General features: G+C 42.9%; 1 protein-coding gene across 4 annotated transcripts in view; it reads left to right on the forward strand.

Moving 5' to 3' along the window:
• NHS (NHS actin remodeling regulator) overlaps positions 1–18,610 on the forward strand; it is a 251,376-nt gene that overhangs the window by 213,766 nt on the left and 19,000 nt on the right. For all 4 annotated transcript variants that reach the window (XM_048287022.1, XM_048287033.1, XM_048287030.1 and 1 more), the window contains exons 2-3: positions 10,991–11,143; positions 13,333–13,466. In XM_048287022.1, coding sequence (XP_048142979.1) covers positions 10,991–11,143; positions 13,333–13,466 — 287 coding nt within the window. The remainder of the gene's footprint in view (positions 1–10,990; positions 11,144–13,332; positions 13,467–18,610) is intronic.

The raw sequence follows: 18,610 nt of genomic DNA on the forward strand, positions 1-18,610 counted from the left end.
GGTCCTTCCACAGTGAACAGAGGGGGATAGGTGCTGCTAGACAACTCTTCAGATCTCTGTGAGGCACATTTGTACTCAAAATCAGTGAGGAGCCTATCTGTTAGCTACAGAAATTCTCCAGGGAGACAAATCTCCCCTGAGGAAAGTTACTTTTGTGATTATTTTCCATTGTCTGCTTCTTTATGCTTGGAAATATTGTCATCTTTGCTCATCGTGAATAAATCTGAGTGTCCCAGGAGTGCCCTCCGCCCTGATTCACCATTCCACTTGATACATGATACATTAAGGTCAAACACTGTTTGCTACTCAGTGGCCCCATTTTTAACTTACACTTTCTGCATGATAACTTTAATGACAATTCTTCCTTCTCCCAATGCCCTTCTCCCTGCTCTCCTTTGTTCCTTGCCTTATTCCTTTCCTGAAAGTATTTCCTAGTTCAATTTCTTTTCCTGTGGATTTTTTTTGAAGAAGCTTATTTCCTGCAGATTAGTTTCATTTAATTTTCATCACTCCTTACAGCTGAGAGTTTGAAGACTTCCTGCCCAATGTTGCTGTCAGTGCAGTCATTCCACAGTGGTATTTGATAGTTGCCAGTAGGTGTTGACACCTGACATTTCTGCTCTGGTTTTGACTGGATGCAATGAAATGTAGCCATTTCAGCCGTGCCTTCTGGCCTTTCTTCTTCATGTACAGTCCTTGGGACATGGTCATAATAAAATGTCTGCCCACAGTTAAAAGGTAATCGTTTTATATGTACATTAAGGGAGCAATTGTTTGCCACTCTGTGTATTTGCAGTGCTAAAGCCAACGTGTTGAAAGTTGCCTTGTACTGGGTCTGATGCATGCACAAAGACAGAGGAGTTACAAGAATTGGAGACAGAGGAGTGCAAGAATTAGCTGTTTGCAGCTATGTTCTGGATGACAGCTCTCACCAGAGAGTGGTCCACACCCCTGCAGCATCTGACAAACCCTGAAGCTCTTCAGCACATGTGGCTTTTCAGAAACCCCATCAGAACTCAATTAGGTTTTGTGCATGAATATGTGGCTTAATAGTATAAATGTGAGTACAAACAATAGTATATGGTTTGGACTCATAAAACCATATTAGCCATAACAATGAAGCCTAGCGTGTGTTATGATCTTTATGAACATCCTATGAGACTTTAAAAGAAGTAAATGCTTTAAAATTTATTTTAGCTTAAATGTCTTCATGCTGCATTTTATGTACTAGTTGCAATTGGCTGTGATGTCTCACTTCAAAGTGAGAGATAGTGGGTCAGCGTGAGCCATGGGGGCTCCCCAGCTGGCATGGTTACAGCTTTGCACCTCTGCAGGGACATCCAAGGGGATACCAATGTTCACCTCCTGGTTAAATTTGCAATCTGGCATTTGCCATTTGAGGCTTGTGGACCATTTAATGTAAGCAAGGGCTTGAAATGAAGTAGAAAAAAACAGTGCAAGTCTGCAGAAAAAATATTAGTGCCTAAGGTGAGTAAGCTGAGAACATGTTATTCAAATAATAACAACAGTGGGAAGATAATTTATCTTGACGTAAGTTATTCATCCTGCAGTCTAGATACACAACATCACTGACAGAGTTTCCAAATGTTATCTGGATGGGTTTCTTTAAAAAGTAATCCAGTGTATCTTGGTGTCTTTGTCTAGAAAGTCTTTTTGTCTGTGTATAGAAAGTACTGTAAGTAATACAGGCCATTCCATACATTGTAACATGTCCATGTTTTATGGATTAAGGGCTAATTTCGAACCCAAAAAGCCTGGAGACGAGAGGCTGCAGTTCCTGGGAAAGAGCTGGAGCTCTGGCAGTGAGCGGTGCTGGAACATGTCCTTGGCATCACAGGGGGGGTAGAGGGCACTCACAAGAATTCTAAAGGTTGCCTAAATCCTAATCAGGTTTCTTCACTTAAAACAATTCCTTTGAGAAAGTATAGAAGGGACAGGAATCCTTATTTGCAGGCAGTTCTCCTTCCCCTTACAAAACAAAAAGAACTGTGTTCACTGTTGTCTCAACAAATGAAACTCTGCAGTTCAGCTGGTCCTGCTCTCAGTGTGCTTTTCTGAACTCTTAACATCCCAGTTAGCTGTAATGTTTTACACAAACATCCCATCAGAAGTGGGACTGGAGAAGGACAGTGTGGAAATAGGAGCCTCCTCCTGGTCCAGAGCAATCTGGTCTACCAAAAGGTGTTCCTGCCCATGGAAGGGAGCTGGAACTAGGTGATCTCTAAGGTCACTTCCAGCCCAGCCCAGTCTGTGGTTCTGTGATTTGTGGGCTGATTCAGATGGTTGGTCTGGCTCTGGCCTCCCAAGCCGTTTCCTTGAAGCCCAGTTTCAGACAAACATCTGAGGGGGCTGGTAATTGGGGGGCTTGGGTATTCACTGAGACTGGGGAAGAGTTTTACTGAAAGAACCCAGAGGAGCTACACCATGAACTGGTTGTATCTGTAACTGCACCCCTGTGCCCAGCCAGATCTGGGCCACCATCAGGGTGGCTCCAGAGAAAACCTGTAGAGGAGTGTGTGGGATTTTTGTTGCCTGTCCCAAGAAACGCACTGCCTTACCATTCCAGGGAGGAAGCTATTCAGAGATAGGGATAGAGAGACACAGCCAGGTCTTTCAATGCCACTGCAGAACAGACTTACGGAGCTGCAAGAGCAGTAAGAATATATCTCCAGAGGAAGAAAAAAAAGAGTTGCCTTTGGTCCCCCTGAGATGCTTGATTTTCTGTCTTCCCCTGAAGGGCTGTGAGTAATTTGAAGGGACATGTTGTAGTAGTATTTACATACATAGTATTGCACAGTATTTACTAAATGGAATTGGAAGAAACTGTTGCTACTTACCTCCACTTGCAGTTAAGTGGCATCCAAGGCATCTAGCCAAGCAAACTGAAAAAGACTGATGGGGAGGAAGAAGTGTGAAATATGAGCCACCATCTCTGCTCCTAACACATGGCTTGTTGTTCCTGACTCTTGGGAGTTTGATTCCTCAGCCTACAGGCAGTGCCAGTGGAAGGGAAGGAGGGTCCTGCTCATTCGTTTTCAGTGCAAACTGGCATCTTTGATGCTAAATGCTGTTTCTCAGGGTTTATCTGCTGAGAAGGTACAGAGACTAAGTCTTAGAGCTTAGATGGAAGGTTGTAGTTTTTGAAAATTTCAAACAGAAAGCAGAAATACATTTGCTGTACTTGGAATAAGTGATCTGAATCTTATCTCCCAATATGGCAAGCACAGCATATTCTTTGTTGAGTGTCATCTTCCAGTGTGCTTTTTCAAGGTTCATGGTGTTCTACTGGTGGTCTCTAGGTTCACAAATGTGGAGAGATTGTTCATATTGCAGATGCTGATGTGGAAATAGGTGCTGCAATGACCAAGTCTCTGCTATTCTTGAAAAGAGAATGATTAGCATAGACTCAAAAGGCTATTACTTGAAAACGACCACTTTAGGTGCAAATGTTCAGACAGAAATATGCGGGGGAATTGAATGTTTTCAGTAGAAGAATAGGCAGGATACCCTAAAACTGCTGCCAAAAACCAGTTTGACCTACCTTAAAATTGTCTATAGGATGGGATTTCTTTTTCACGAGATTGTGAAGGTAAGCATTAACTAAGGTAGGTAGAATAGTAAATGAATTTTGTAAAGCTTTGTTCTTGAGTGCTGGCATGTGAAATCAAGGTGACTGATCTGAGAGCACCATCACAGTGAACAGCACACTTCTCTGTGATAAAAGGGAGAGCATTATGGTGACCTGCTGGAGCAACTCGGGTAAGCTTAGTAGTGATTTGGGCTGAGTAAGTACAGGGGAAAAATAGCAGAGCAGTGAGAGAGAATTGCAAAGGATGTCTGAAAGCATGCTTACAAAGTGTGTTATCAAGACCATACACTACACTGCTGGAGATAAGAGACTTTATCTTGCTGCGTATCCAGAGTGGGAGTAATGTGAAGGGTCAACACGGGAAGAAATCTGTGTTGACAAGCACTGAAAGTGTGTCAAATTGAAAGAAGTGTTTTCAACTAATTAAGCATGTAGGACTGAAAGGGCTCTCTTGGGACATGGATTTCAGTTATATGCTCTGGAGTGTGTATGTACACAAACACATAGACGTGTGCATATGTGGGATGTCCCTACTGTAACAGTCCATCCTTACCATTAGGTCCAGTAACCTTAAAATAGTTCTGGTTTGGGTTTTTCTCCACCACTGTTTATACCTTCACTATTTTACTGGCTAGTTAGCTCTTTGTTTTCTCATTGAGCATGGTAGCAATCTGAATTGAATATGAAATTAATATTCCTGCAGAATAGTTGACCTAACAGCAGCCTTAAGTTTGCCAGGCAGGACTGCCATGTTGTCTGCCTTTTTTACCATTACCCTGCAGGGCACTCTTGGAGGCTGTGTAAAGCACAGACCTGAGAACAGGAATGAAAGAAAAGGAAGAAATTTCTGGCTATAGAAACTTCACAGGAATGAAGGCTTGAACATATAAAGTACTCTGTATTTCTAAGAGGTTATTGTCTATCCTGCAGTGACAGCTTTGAAATACTTTGAAATATGAAGTTCCATTCTGGCCACTGTAACATATTTGACAGAGTTAGGAAAAGCAGTTTAAAATATGTTCAAACACCACCAGCAGTGATTGAAAGCAGCAAAGCCAAGAATGGGATTAGTATGTGGTACTCTTCACGTAAGTGCATATTGCTTAACAGCCTAATCTTCTTACGTGTATAAGAACCACACGCCTCCCAGCCCTCTTGAATTATTGTTGTGCCAGTCAACCAAACATCAGGTAAATGCAAAATTCAAGGATCTGCTCATGGAAATGACATCCAAATCACATGCTTTCCAGTATCTTAATCTCTCCTGCTACCTGAATGCCAAATATGGATGCGGTTTTGTCCACTTGCCCTTTTTTCTCCTGAATAGCTGTTATTTCCATGTGTAGCATAATGCAAGGCAGAGAAATGCCACAGGGATGTGCTAAGAAACTGTGATTGAAACGTGAGAGGTTTCACTGTATTGACAGGAAATAAAACAATACAAAGAGCGTAAAAGATTGTGGTCTTTCTCAACAGATTCTGCTGTCAGTTAGTTTTCTGCCTTTTTGCTTGAGTTTGAAAAATTTGCTAAATTGTCTGTCCATGAGTGCAGAACAGAATAATAATTGTACTCATGCTGTTGCCCACATGTAGCTAAAGACTTAACTTGTTTTGTCATGTCTCCCCTCCTGTTTTACTGGAGGGCAGCTGCAGCCTGCATAGACACAGTTGTGCTGGCTTTGATTTGCATGTGCAAATGCCAGTGGCAGGGCAGATGTGGTGATCCAGGCTTCAGGTCCAGACCAGTTGCCCAAACGATCTCTTGGGGTCTGTGTCACGGGAGCTTTTCACTCATATCCATCCTGGACTCAGGTTGCACAACACAAAAACTCTTCAGAAACAATTTGGATTTCTGCCCTGATAATAGCAATAAGAAAAAATGATGCACAAGGCCATTACAAACCATTTTCCAATTGTTAATAAACATGGGACAGGAAAGTAGCTCATCCAAACAGCTACTCACAGCTCCTGTTGGTGGGGTTTGCCATTGGCAAATAGGGAAATGTCTGGGTGCATGCATGGTTGGGAGGAAGCACAATTGTTGAAAACAGAGTGATTGTCCCACCTTTGAGGAGCTCCAGGCTCCAGTGTCCCTGCTGGGTAAGCCCTGGCACCCTCTTTGACATCACTGTGAAGCAGCAGCCACAGAGGGAGCTGCTTTGAAAGGACTGAGCTTGCTGATGGATGTGGGACATGAACAGCAAAGAAGCAACTCTAGATTTTTACCAGTGTTGTAGGCTTAAAGCCCCTGGGTGCTCCAGTGGAGACACAAGTACATTGGGGGAAGAGTACATTCAAGATATACAGGACTATAAATAAAATTCACATCAGACTCAGCATTTGCCTCAATGAAACATTTATGCACTAAATTGCATGATGAAGTTGGATGTGCTGCCAGGCTGCCTAGTCTTTGAGATAATCTGGTCTTCCTCAGAATTAATTTTCTTGCAATGTGTTGCACACAAACACAGCAGGCAGTAACTCACTGCTGATCTGGGCAGCAGCTGAGGAAGAGTCTGATCACGTTGAATTCCGCTGCTGCTGGCATAGGCCTATTTATGCAAAGCTGGATGAACATCCAGCTTTCTTATGACATTGGATCACACAACAAAAAAAAGTCACAATTTTTACATGAAATAGCTAGAAAAAATGGCATATGCTAAAATGACAGGTCAACCACCCTAACACTAGAGAAGAAGGGCTTTCCTAAGCAGAGCCTGGCATGGTGCTGCTGGCCACAGAAACCTTTGGGTGCATCCTACACCCCTGCAGCAGGATGTGTAAAGAGGTGGAGTTTCACTAAGTGCACAGCCCACAGCACCTCTGCCGCCTGCAAAGGGCTTGGGTCATTACAGCATGTCTTAAGCCTAACTGGGCTCTGGAATAGGCTTATTTTCTAGTCTGATCCTTTTTAATTTGGGGTTTTGTCTTTTGAAACCTGGATACTTTAATAAGGATTCAGCTTTGCCTGTGCAGAATTCAGGGCTGACAGTTCTGGGCTCTGGCCCTTAACATGTAGGCAGCTTCCTCACTCGCTGCTCCAATTCCCTCCAGGCTGCACACTTTTTCACACCTTACAACAAATCATGTTTTCTCTCTGAACCAGGAAACACAGGAAATTATCTTTTTTTCTTTCTTCCCCTGACAGCTAATAGCAACTATAATACAGATAGAAATAATAGGAAGTTGAGAAACAGAAGGAGCTAGGAAGGGGGGAGGCAAGCATCTAGAGAAGCAGACGGAGTTGGGGGGGAAACCCCTGGATCTATGAAATAAATAGAGCAGAAATCTTTCTTGCTTGGCCTTTGTGGTGTTATTATTAGAACAACCACGCCTGAGTGCACTAAAGCCGCACAACCTTCAAGCATCCACATCCAGCTCTGCTGTGGCAGGATCCTTTTTCTGCTTGGCTAAAGGAGGGAGAGGATGAGAGGATGTGAAGACGAGAAGGATCTGTAAATGATAAATATGATCAACTTCAATAAAACAGCCATTTAGAAATCTTCAAAAATCTTCTCATGAGAAGAGCCATTAGTGTATGTCTGTTTGACATTGGTTGTTCGGAAACCAGCCAGTGTTAATGGATCCACAGAATGGAATGGAGAATCCATTTAAATGGTCTCTTGTCATTTTGTCATCCCACAAGACAAAAAAACCCAATTACTTTAACTCAGGAATGAAATGAAGTGATAGTTTATATGATTCACTTGTACAGTCTAAACTGATTAAAGCGCACACTAAAAATATATTAACAGTCTATATCTGATGCCTGAAATGCAGCATTTGCTATCTCTGTATAGGCTTTTTTTCTCATTCATGTCCAGCTGTTAATCGTTTAAAGGCTGTGGCTTTACAGTTTCTATATTGCTTTATTTATTGTGCATGTTACAATGATGCTGAGGGGCTACAGCCACGCGCAGGCTCGGCATTGTAAAAACAGCCTGCAGTGTAAAACACTGAGTAAAGGAAGTGCTGGCTGAAAGAGATACCTTATCCTCATTGCACAGAATGGAAGCATAGGGAGTCTTAATATTTAACGCCAGCTCCTAGCAGAAGCATTTGGTGAAGCTTTGACTGCACATTTCTTCTAGATCTCAGCCCAGTGGTCTTTATATGCTGAATTACCCTGCCACAGGGTTGTCTTTTTTCTTTTAGTGGAAGTAAGAGATTCAGTCCTGTGAAGAAAATTAGATGTTCAGTAGTCCTTAAAGCTCACAGTCCACTCCTGTGTTTTCATCCTCTGGCTTCAGCTCCCAGCAATGGTGCCCAGTTCCCAGAGGCAATCAGCAAGAGCCAGGCAAAATGTCATTGCAGAAGAACAGGCAATGTGCAAAGGACAGGGAAGGACATGCAGAGGACAGTGTGCAAGGAATGAAATGGAAGCAGGTCCCTCTTTTGTGGCAGGCTTTTATTCACTGGTTAGCTTTTTCCCTCTCTCTCCTTTCCAGGAGTTTTTTTCAGAGCTTTGCTGCTCTGAGGTTGGGATGCTGTTCCTCAAACATCCAGACTAATTGCATTCATTGTGGGTTTATACTTACTTATCCTTGGGCCAGCATTGTCCTCCACCCTACTCAGCACTGCTCCCTCCCTCTGAGCTTCCTCCCCACGGCAGGCTGAGAACATTCATCTCCCTGCAGCTTTTTTTGCCAGCACTTCTAGTTTCTATTCTGGATCTCCTAGAAAATCCACTCCAGCTTTGGAATATTTTAAAGGATTGGTCAGTTCAGTGAGTATTCTGCAATATTTCTGCTTTCTTGGTATCAGGGGGAGTATATTCCCTGTTACCATGAACCAGAGATCCTGCAGGGAAAGGTGAGAAGACATGGATGGGTGCTGGCTCGGGCCATGGCACAGAGTACTGTAAGCTTCTTAATGCCCTATCATTTGAAGACAAGCAATGTATTTGTGGGTTTTCTCCTAGGACAGCACCATGCACAGCTCTGCGAGGTCTGCTGGCTAAGGGAGACTTGCTGGGTGGCTAAGAGGTCATGCTATTTTATCTGTCAACAGCAATGTGTGTCTACAACAGTAGGTGTGTAGCAGAGCTTGCATGAACTTGGTTTCATTTTTAAGTCTCACACAAAGTGTATTAATCCAACTCCTACTCTTACTTGTAAAACACTGTTGCCAAGGCCAAAAGAGCTTTCTGCAAGCTAAATTTTGCAGCAAAATCTATTCTAGTCTTATGAAATGTCTGAAAATTTCGTAAGTAGGTAAAACTTTCCACTTACTGATATTCATCACAGACAACTACTAGCGCTTCAGTCTAGACAGATTTTTCTGGGAATAGGAAGGAACTGCTTGTGCCTGCCTTTTCATTAGCCTCCAGGGTACAATTTGTGATCATGAATATCACATGCCCTCGGCAATACGAAGAATGGGTGGGGTATCATTACTGTTGCTTACAAATTTTTGTCTTGAGCTGAGATTCCCAAGGAGGAAGTGTGGCTCAGAACAGGATCGGGACAAGTTGCTTTGTGTCTCAGTACCTTGTATGTAAAACAGACGTTACCTTCAAGGGCTAAAGGAGATATAAAATCCACTCGTGCGAGTGAGGTATTTCCCTACTGCAGTGGTAACAGACAGACAAGCCATCAAAAGCTCCGCCTGCAATTTGGCAATATTATGTTTTTGCAATGTGAAAAATTTAATTAGTAAATCCTCATGATGAACAAGCACTGACAGGTTGCCATCATTCATCCTACTACCTTCCTCCACTATCATTTTTTTCTCCCCCGGTGCCATTCCTTGCACTGACACTGTGCCAGTTGCATGGAGCAGCACTACAAATGTGCTGAAAAATGAGTGAAACCCCACTGCAAAAATCCACTGAGAAGCAAAGCAAGGCTCCTTACCGGACAGAGTTTGGGGTCCCTTCGTTGTTGCTGAAGCTCTGAGAACCTGAACATCAGCTGGTCTGTTCATCATATTATACCACCACTTCCATCATGACACCTGCAAATTTTGGTGAACTCTTGGGGTGTTTTTCTAATCAAAGAAATGGATAGTCTCTCATCATCCCACACATGGCAGGATGGTTCCTAGGTTTCTCCTCTTCTGTCTGCTCCCCACTTCTTCTCCAACTGTACTTTCCCAATTCTTTCTCTGTACAAAGCACTGGTATGCCTTCAGGCTGAGTGAATGTTGTTTTGCATTAATGAAAAACCAGAAAGACCAAAGAGAGCTCTCTGGCTCTCCACCAGAGAGCCATTCTCCGCCATGATGCACTGGCTATCCCTCAAAAGAGGGTAAGAGAATACAAAAGCAGGAATGTAGGTGAGAGCCCTGAAATGTGCAGAGGAGAGGAGCGCATGGCCAGGGCAGGGACCTGCCTGAGGCACACTGGCTCTTTGGCTGCTGACTGGGAAGGGAAGCCCAGGAGGTACCTCCTGTGCATGAGGGTGCCTGCCTGTGTCACACTGTGCTGTCCTGTGAGCAAAACAGCTGCAGCAGCTCCGTGGCGTTAGACCGGAGACTGTCTGTATCGATGCCTGTGCTAGAAGGATCAATCCCAGTGCTATACCTGAGGATGTGCCACCTGCTCTGCTGCATTACGTGGGCTGAGGATGAGCCTGCTCCCTGCTGCTGGCTGGGGCAGAGTGCTGGCATCTCCTATGGCCCTCCACTCCTGCTTTGGCCCTTGGAAAGCTACCTACCGTGTACACTGAGGCTGGGCATAGTCTATGGGACTCCCATGAGTCCCACCACTCCTGAGAAATTCTCTCAAACCTTTACTGGACTTGATTAATATAATTTTCAGAGGCAGACTTCTGGGATTTTGCTTTAGAGGAACTGAAGTGTTCCTGTCCCTCAGAAGTCCCTGTTTATTAAAGGAACCTCTTTTGATAGGTGACAGTTAAAGTCTCTCAGCAGGGCAAGCAGTTAATCTCAGTTGTTACGCCCTGGAAGGCAGTGAACTGGCAACCTGCGTCAGAAACTAGTTGTGTGTAACATGATGTAGTGAAAGAGCATGTTGACAGGAGAATGAGTAAAGGGAAGACCTATTCCTCCCACTGCCTTTGCTCAAAATGTCACTGTGGAAAGACTGAGTCGCTTCTTTGCATTTTTGTTTTGCTATCTACAAAATGATTAGCCCTTTGGTCCATTTATATAAAACACTGATACAGTATCATTTCACCTGCTTGCCTCCATAGAGCCATTTGCAATCTGGTAAAAGGGCATTGTCTAAATGCTAACTGGTATATAAAATGATGTGGAAACCCAGAGATTATTGCTGCTGTGTGATGGGAGTAAAGGTGCTGTAGCAAACCCTGTACCTGTTCTTGACAATGCTGTTCCAAGAAAGAGCCTTTGCTTTTCAGCTAGGCTGATGGAAGAGAGACTAGAAGTCTTATCTTGTACTCTGTTGTGATCCTACAGCTGTCTCCAACCTTGATGCAGAGAGCAAACTGAGTGTCTATTACCGAGCACCTTGGCATCAGCAAAGAAACATCTTTGTCCCCTCCACCAGACCGCCCTGCGTGGAGGAGCTGCACCACCACGCCAAGCAGCACCTGCGAGCCTTGCGCAGAGGTAGGTGCTCCCCCATGCTCCAGCTCCACACATGTAACACCTCTCCACAGTCCACTCCAGGCAGCAGAAGGATGCTCAGGCACAAGCACACAGAACTGTGGCACTGGGACTTAGGTACTCAGGCGAAGAAATCACAGAACTGTAGAATCACAGAATGGTTTGAGTTTGAAGGGACCTTAAAGATTATCTGGCCCCAACCCCCTTCACAAGGGCTGAAACTGGAGCCCAGTGGTGTTAGTCTCCACAAAAACTGAGCTGTCTGCTCAGGGGTTCCAAGCATGATACTGCAGGATGCCTGTGTCCTTTAAGAGCGGCAGCTGAAAGTCAGGTGACAGATGTCCTGGACAGCTTGGAAAAGTTGGGCAGGTGTCCCTTTCCCAGGCTAGGGAACATTTTCTGACATCACCTAACAAACTGCAGACCTGTAGCCTCAAAGCAACACAGAGAGGAAGCAGGAGCAATCAGGGTCATAACCAGGCTCCTGGATCCCTGCCATAGAGAGAATTTGCTAGATGCAAACAGCTGGATGGTCCTACAACAGGTAGACAGGGGAAGGCAAAAGATTAAAGGGAAGGCAAAAGATAGGGAAAGGTCAGTTTTTACCAGGAACCTAACCAAGGGAAAATTATTACCAGGACACAAGTCAAAGCAGGCAAACAAGCCTGTCTTTCTCCTGTGCCATAAGGAAGGAGAAAATCCATGCAGGTTACACTTAAAAGGTTCAGCAGCAGCCTCCTGTCTTGAAGCGTTTTGCACCAACAGCTCTAATTGCCTTGCTCATTTATGATTGTTATTAGCTTATAATAATAATCAATTACTTAGAACTGCAGAGCATCTGTTAGCTGGATAAGATGTTCCAATTAATTACCACATTTGACCATCTCTGCAGGTTTTAGGTCAGGAACACACTATGGGTGCAGTATGTCTTCATAGCATGGCAGAGAGTGATAACAGCCAAATTGCAACCACAGTAGTGCTGGAGTAGAACAGAAGTTCTTTTCTGTTCTCAGCTCTGCTTTGCAATTGTCCCAGAACCAGGCTGATCTTTGCCTGCCATCTTGTGGGCAGGAGAAATCCTGACAGCAGCACGGGAAGGCAGTTCCAGAAATGTCTCATAATTTTAAAGTTACAAATCTCAGTTTTGGCAATTTCCCATCCTCCACAATTAATGGCAGCTGTGCAAGTTTAGCAGGCAACTTGGTATGTGCTGCTTTATCATTTTTTCCAAATAACTGCATATATGGGGATGAAATTTTAATCTGAAATTTACTCTAAACATGTTTATTGTGTCTCAACGCCATCTTCTATCAGAATTTCATTCTCTCTTTTTCTGTTTAACCAGGAGCAATTAAAACTAAATGTTAGGTCAGAAATCAGCTATGCTAGCAGCAAACATTGTTGACTGGACCATAGCTAGTGGAGCAGGTGAATATATTATCTCCTTCCAGCAGCACTCCATGTGAACAGCAATTATCTGTCACCTAAAATAAGAGATGGGAAGTCCATGAGCATTCTCCCATTCACTTGGAAGGTTCCAGAGACTTGGGACTAATGCTGGAAGAGGACTGAATATTGTGAGCCCATAGTGAAGGAAGATTCCTGTGGGCCTAGGGTAGATAAAGATCTTGACTTTCCCAGGATGATCTCCTTCATTCTGGAACCCGAGCATTACCACTGCAACAACCTTCATGATGTCAAGCCAATGCTCAGGACCTAGCGCTGCCATGTAGCCAGGGAATAAAATCCTACCTGGAGCTGTATTTCTTTTTTTCCCCTCAGAGTGATATATTTTATATGGGTAGAATGCAGGCATTACTGCACCTCAATATTTCAAGGCAATAGGAGCTGCAGGTTCCTGTTGGAAATCAGGCCTTGGGTCTCAAGTGCCTAGAAGGTAGCTCCTTTGTCTCTTGGGATAAATGGTATAAATCCCATTTGGGGACAGTTTAGCTTCAGTGAATATGCTGGGGTGTGTTGTATGGGCATTGCTCTTTTGGGTACATGGATGCCCAGTAAGTGCTTCTCCCTTCAGTTGCAACAGGGATCATTTGTACCAGTCACTGGGGAAGAGGAGAACCTTTGTCTTTGGAGTCCACTCTCCTGTACCTGTCTCTGTTGTGCTGTGAATAGAGATACTGTATGTTTTTAACACTTTGAAAGACTCGTGTCTTCTCTCTCATCCAAAACAGAACATCGAAGCCGAGGTGATAACAGAGAGCAAAAAGTCCAAGGCCCCGTTGCTGTGGTGGCTCCCCCCTTTCCTCCCTTCCCTGCAACCTGCAGCCAAAAGAGGCACGCAATAAAGGACCGGCACTTGCTACCAGTAAGTCTTGCACTACAGCTACCTCACACGAACACGTTGTTAGCACAGTGGGACCCAAGTGTGACAGCGCTTCACAACTGCTCCCGCCCCAGGCTGGTGCAAGTACAGCGAGCTGACCTTAAAGACTGTCAGCAGCGTAACACAGGTCACAGCTTCCAGCAGCCAGCCTCAGGGTGGCTGGTTTCAATCAGAAACCTCTTATTTTTCACCCATGGCCAGCACACACGTGCTCTCTTTCACTCAGTCCTCCACAGTCCTTCACATTCGCCACTCAGGCTGTAGAGGTAGCACTTCAAGGAGCCTCCCGTAATTACAGAAAGTGCTGTAAATTCAGCCCTGGCATTAGCATTGCCAGAAGCCAAGAGCTCAGGGCTTTGAGTGCCAGCTTGAGGCTTGTGTGTGTGCAGATAGGTTCAGGAGCATGTCCCCAGCTACAGGGCACTACACCTTCCATAGTCCTGTTTTGCAGTGTTCATCTCCATGCAGTTTTTTCAGATGTTTCATATTTCACACATGTCCTTGCAACCAGCCAAGCAGGAACCCCAGCTGAAAATCTGGTCCTGTATGTCTGTGCTGACTTGCCACTGCTGCATTAATTTGAAATCAAATTAGTGCTGACAAAATGATATTTATCATTGTTAAAGGAAATGTGCTAGACTCACAACTTTAACTCTGATCAGGTCCATAATTCCCACCAGCTTCAGATGGACTTTGGTACTTCTTTGGCTCTGGGTATTTTACTCACAAAAGTGTCATAGTAGCTACATTTTACCCTGTACTAAGAACCTTTGTATTATTTAAAAGCCATAGGTCAGCTCTGGACTTAACTTTTAGGTGAGGCATTTGTCTAATGCCAGCCCTCAGTGGGGTGGTAATAGATCTGTTCTGCATCTGCCAGTACAGAGGCACTGACATCTCGAGAGATGCTACACCTGTGAGTACATTACAAACTTGGTGATGATTCAGTAACTACACTGAATCATCACTTAGCTTAAAAATCCAAGTGCATTCATCCTAACCATTATATAAACCATATTTAAATACTATAATGCTAAAGCACTCACAGTGTAAAAGACTCAATGTAAATGAGTCACACATGGCCAGGGACCAAAACATCAACTAATCAGTCCATAAGAAAAGTTTTGTTTCTCATTTAAAAAGCATGAAATACATAATAAGATTTGGATTCATTTGACTGTTCTGGCTTTTTGGCTGCTTATCTGGCTAATTTTGAGGACAGCATCACCATCACTGCAGGCTTTGAACAGGTTAAATTTGCAGGCCTTATGATTCAACTTAAAGAAGATATCCTGATGTTAAAGGATGAAAAGAGTTTGAAGACAGAAAGAAGAAACAGGATGACCTGTTTCTTCTTTATAAATCATCATCAAAGCTAGTGCTGTTGTAGGGTCATTGAAAGGTAAAGGGAAGGTGATGGCATGTTAAGGATCAGAACTAGTTACAGATGATAGTTTGGACAGGCTATTGAACATAAAGCTTTCTTAGTATCAGATGGGGAACAGGGCATCTCTTTTGAAATTGCATACACAGTGCTTAAAGGCCTGAATCTTTGCTGTGTTTGGAAAACAACCAGTGCATTTTAGACATTACTTCCATCTGTGGAACACAAAATAATAACAAATAGTGAGCAACTCTCTGAGTCCTGTATTAGTTGACAAAATTAAGTCATGCTGAATGCAGATGTCTTGGCTGTATCTGAAAGCCTACCTTTTTCTTTTCAAGAAGGAAAATATTAAGCTTTGTGCCCACCCATTTCAGACCTCCTTTTGGAAGCTGACTGGGTTGAGTGTTCCTCTAAGGAGAAGCAAACAAGAGCTGCTTGGAGAGCTGTTGTTCTATTGATTTCAAGGCATCTGACAATGTTCTGCTTTGGAAATTGCAAATGCGCCATGGCCAGAGTACTTCAAAATGCCTTGACCCATTTCTGAGAAAACCCCTTGTTAATAGGGCAACTTAAAAATTAAAGAGAATAAGGCAAGATGAAGCTGCACATGAATGTTCAGTCTGGCAGAGGTGAATCAGAGATTTTTACAAGACACTGCGACAGTAAATAGCTAATTGATATTGTAGCAGCCTTCATGATTTAATGATACCATTACAAGAGAAAGTTGAGAATGCTGTTATTGGCTAGCTCAGTCTTTTTGGCATAAGCTTTTTGACATTGCAAAAGTTTATCTGCTTCAGGGACTGTCAGTAATGTTTGATATCTGATTCCAGTTGATGGTATCATCTAGTCGTCAATGAAGTGAAGATGCTAAATCCACAAGAATTTTTATTCATGGCATAGCAATATGTTGTGTATTCCACTCTTCTGATGCATTGGGAAGGTGCTGAAGGGAGCAATACACAACCAAAAAAGCCCTTTTTTGTGTTTCTTTTAAATTAGGAAAGGGATCAACAAGAAGTTGGGAAATTTTTGAAAGTTACAGGGTCTGTCTTTTCCAAACTGACTGTCTAAGTTAAATGCATGTATTAAGATACACAAATAAGAAACTTATTTTTGAGGACTGTTCAAATTACCACTGTGTGACCTGTGGGAACTACCACTATTGAAAGTTACTGAGAAAACAGGTCACCTATATCTGAGACAAGGCTCCTTACATGTGTACCTTTTGGCTGCTCCTACCAATTGGGTGGCTATGAGCTATGAGCTCTTCCAAAGATCTTGCATGTTGTATGGTAAAACTAGAGAAAATCAATCACATCAGATGAAGATTCACTTTTAATCACAACTATGTTTACAGGGAAAAAGATGCCAAAGTCCCACAAATTCCAAGAAAGAACAAATGAATTCAAGTTCAAAGCAAGTAGTGTCAGTGTAAATGGGTCTGGAAAGACATTTTGGACTGTTCCATCACAAGATCATTTTGTGGTGGAGAAAGAATAGAGAACTAAAAACGGCATAGGCTCTTCCATGTCTACTCTTGTTACAGGAAATTCCCCGATTTGCCTGATGAAAGGTCCACTTAGCCCAAAGGCCAGAAGGGGATCCTTCGGGAAAGAGAATAAGAACAGGGCATGGTTTATTCTGTGTATAGTCCCATGATTTATCCTTCCAGTTTCATACAGAAACTGGTTACAGAGTTCCTGAGCCAGAGATCACACACAGAATAATAGCCACCAAAGAACCTCTCTGATTTGTTTAATCCAATTTTTTTAGCAAACTTACACCTTCAGCCTCAGCAGCATCCTGTGACAATGACTTTAAAAATCTGTATGAAAATGTCGTTTTTGTTTGTTTCAAACCCAACACCTCATAATTTCATCGTATCCTTTCTGGTTCTCAGACTATGAGAAAAACAGTAAGCATTGCTTTCTCATTCCCTTTCTCCATGCTCCTCATGGTTTTGCAGACATGACTTCACTTAACTTTCTTATCCATTCCAGTCATTCATTTTTAAAGCTGAAAAACTGGCATACTTAGTCTGTCTCTACACTAAAGAAATATACAAGCAAACACATTTAAAAGTTTCATTCATTCAGGCCTTTTAGCCAATAAAGAAAAAGAAGAAAAACCCAAACCAAACTGAAAATAATCTGAGGAGAGTATGAGAAAGTTATGGACTTGCTAAAATGAGGAAAACATTTCTTACACATGTTCCCATGACAACCCTGCCTGTAGCACTGCTGAGACCAGTCACTGAGTGTGAAGATGCTGTGTCATTCCAACTGCATTTCAGATTTCTCTTTAATTTTTTCTGCTTTTTTTTTTCTTGGGTTTCCCCAAGTCCATCCAGCAAGGCTCTGAAATTTCAGTATTTCAATTCAGAACATTATGAGACCACACTTTCTCAATCCCCACGTGGCGCAGCTATTATAATAAAACCAAGGAAACGGAGCGAGGAACGCAATATTTGGAAATTTACACTCACAATTGCACAAATTTCAGTGTCAGTTTATTCATAGTTATAATCTGAGCCAGAATCTAAGGGACAAGGAGCAGGAGGGTTTTTTCCAGACAGGGTTTTTGTCTCCCTGAGGCCTCAGCTAGAGCAAATGTGAAGGGAAAATAATGCATCAGGTAATTTTATTCCATCTCCTTGCCATTTCAAAAATACTCTGTATGGTCTGCTTTAGGATGCTTTGTACAGCAAAGGGAAGGAAGTACAACTGAATATACTAACTTTCACACAGTTCTGTGCTGAAGCCAGCTGAAGCCTCAGTAAGAAACAACTGAGTTAAGGGACAGGCATGAGCTGGGCTCTGCACTTTGTGTGCAAATCCTGCCTGAAGCTGTTAGAAATAAAACCTACCTGACGTTATTCATCAGACTGAACTTGTATAGCACTATTTGTGCAATGAGCCTAATACCTACCACCCTGTATTGTGGGATGTTTATTTTGTACCTTTGTCTGCTGAAATGCCACGTGTGGTATGACTTCTGTCACAAAACATGTCTTAGTTTTGTCTTTACCTTGTCAAAACACAAGAGCAGTACATTAATCGTTAAAGGATTGTCAGTACTTTAGCTGATCGCATTTGTGATGCTCCAAAAGAAAAGAAAACACCCACAAGCAGATAAAATAAAAACTTGAGGAGACTGAAACATACAGAAATATACACATTGGGAGAAGGCAGGTGAGCAGCATTGTGATTTGGAGCAGAAATAGCATGGTCAGAAATATTCCCATTATTTTCTCTTCAGCATCAGTTGATTGTGTAAGAAAGCTGCTGTATAGTTACAAATATCTAATTAAGTAGTGAACTGCGCTCCAAAACTACTGGAAAGCTGGTAACCTTTTATTAGTATTTCTTCTCCTTTCTCTAGACCTTTAGATTTTCTATCATGTAAATAATCCTGTGAGTTAAGGAAGCAGCAGATGCTCCATTTCACTGGCAGAGAGAGGTTTCAACCAGAGCCCCAGGAGTCAGTACTGTACTCATGTGAATATGGGATTGAACACTAGTTCACACTTACTCTACATGTCGCCTTTTCAGTGCATGAATGAATGTTCTCAAATGAGATGTCAGGATGTACTGTACATCTTATTTCTGTGCTCCCATAGGGTGAAAGCAAACTATATGCATGTTCTGTTTGCTGGAGACTACAGAATATATAAAGCTTGCAGATGCTGAAGCTACGTGCTGATGCTCTGCTTGGGTGATTATCACCCACTTTATTC

This window comes from Corvus hawaiiensis, chromosome 2 (genome assembly GCF_020740725.1).
Source record: "Corvus hawaiiensis isolate bCorHaw1 chromosome 2, bCorHaw1.pri.cur, whole genome shotgun sequence".
NCBI lineage: Eukaryota > Metazoa > Chordata > Aves > Passeriformes > Corvidae > Corvus > Corvus hawaiiensis.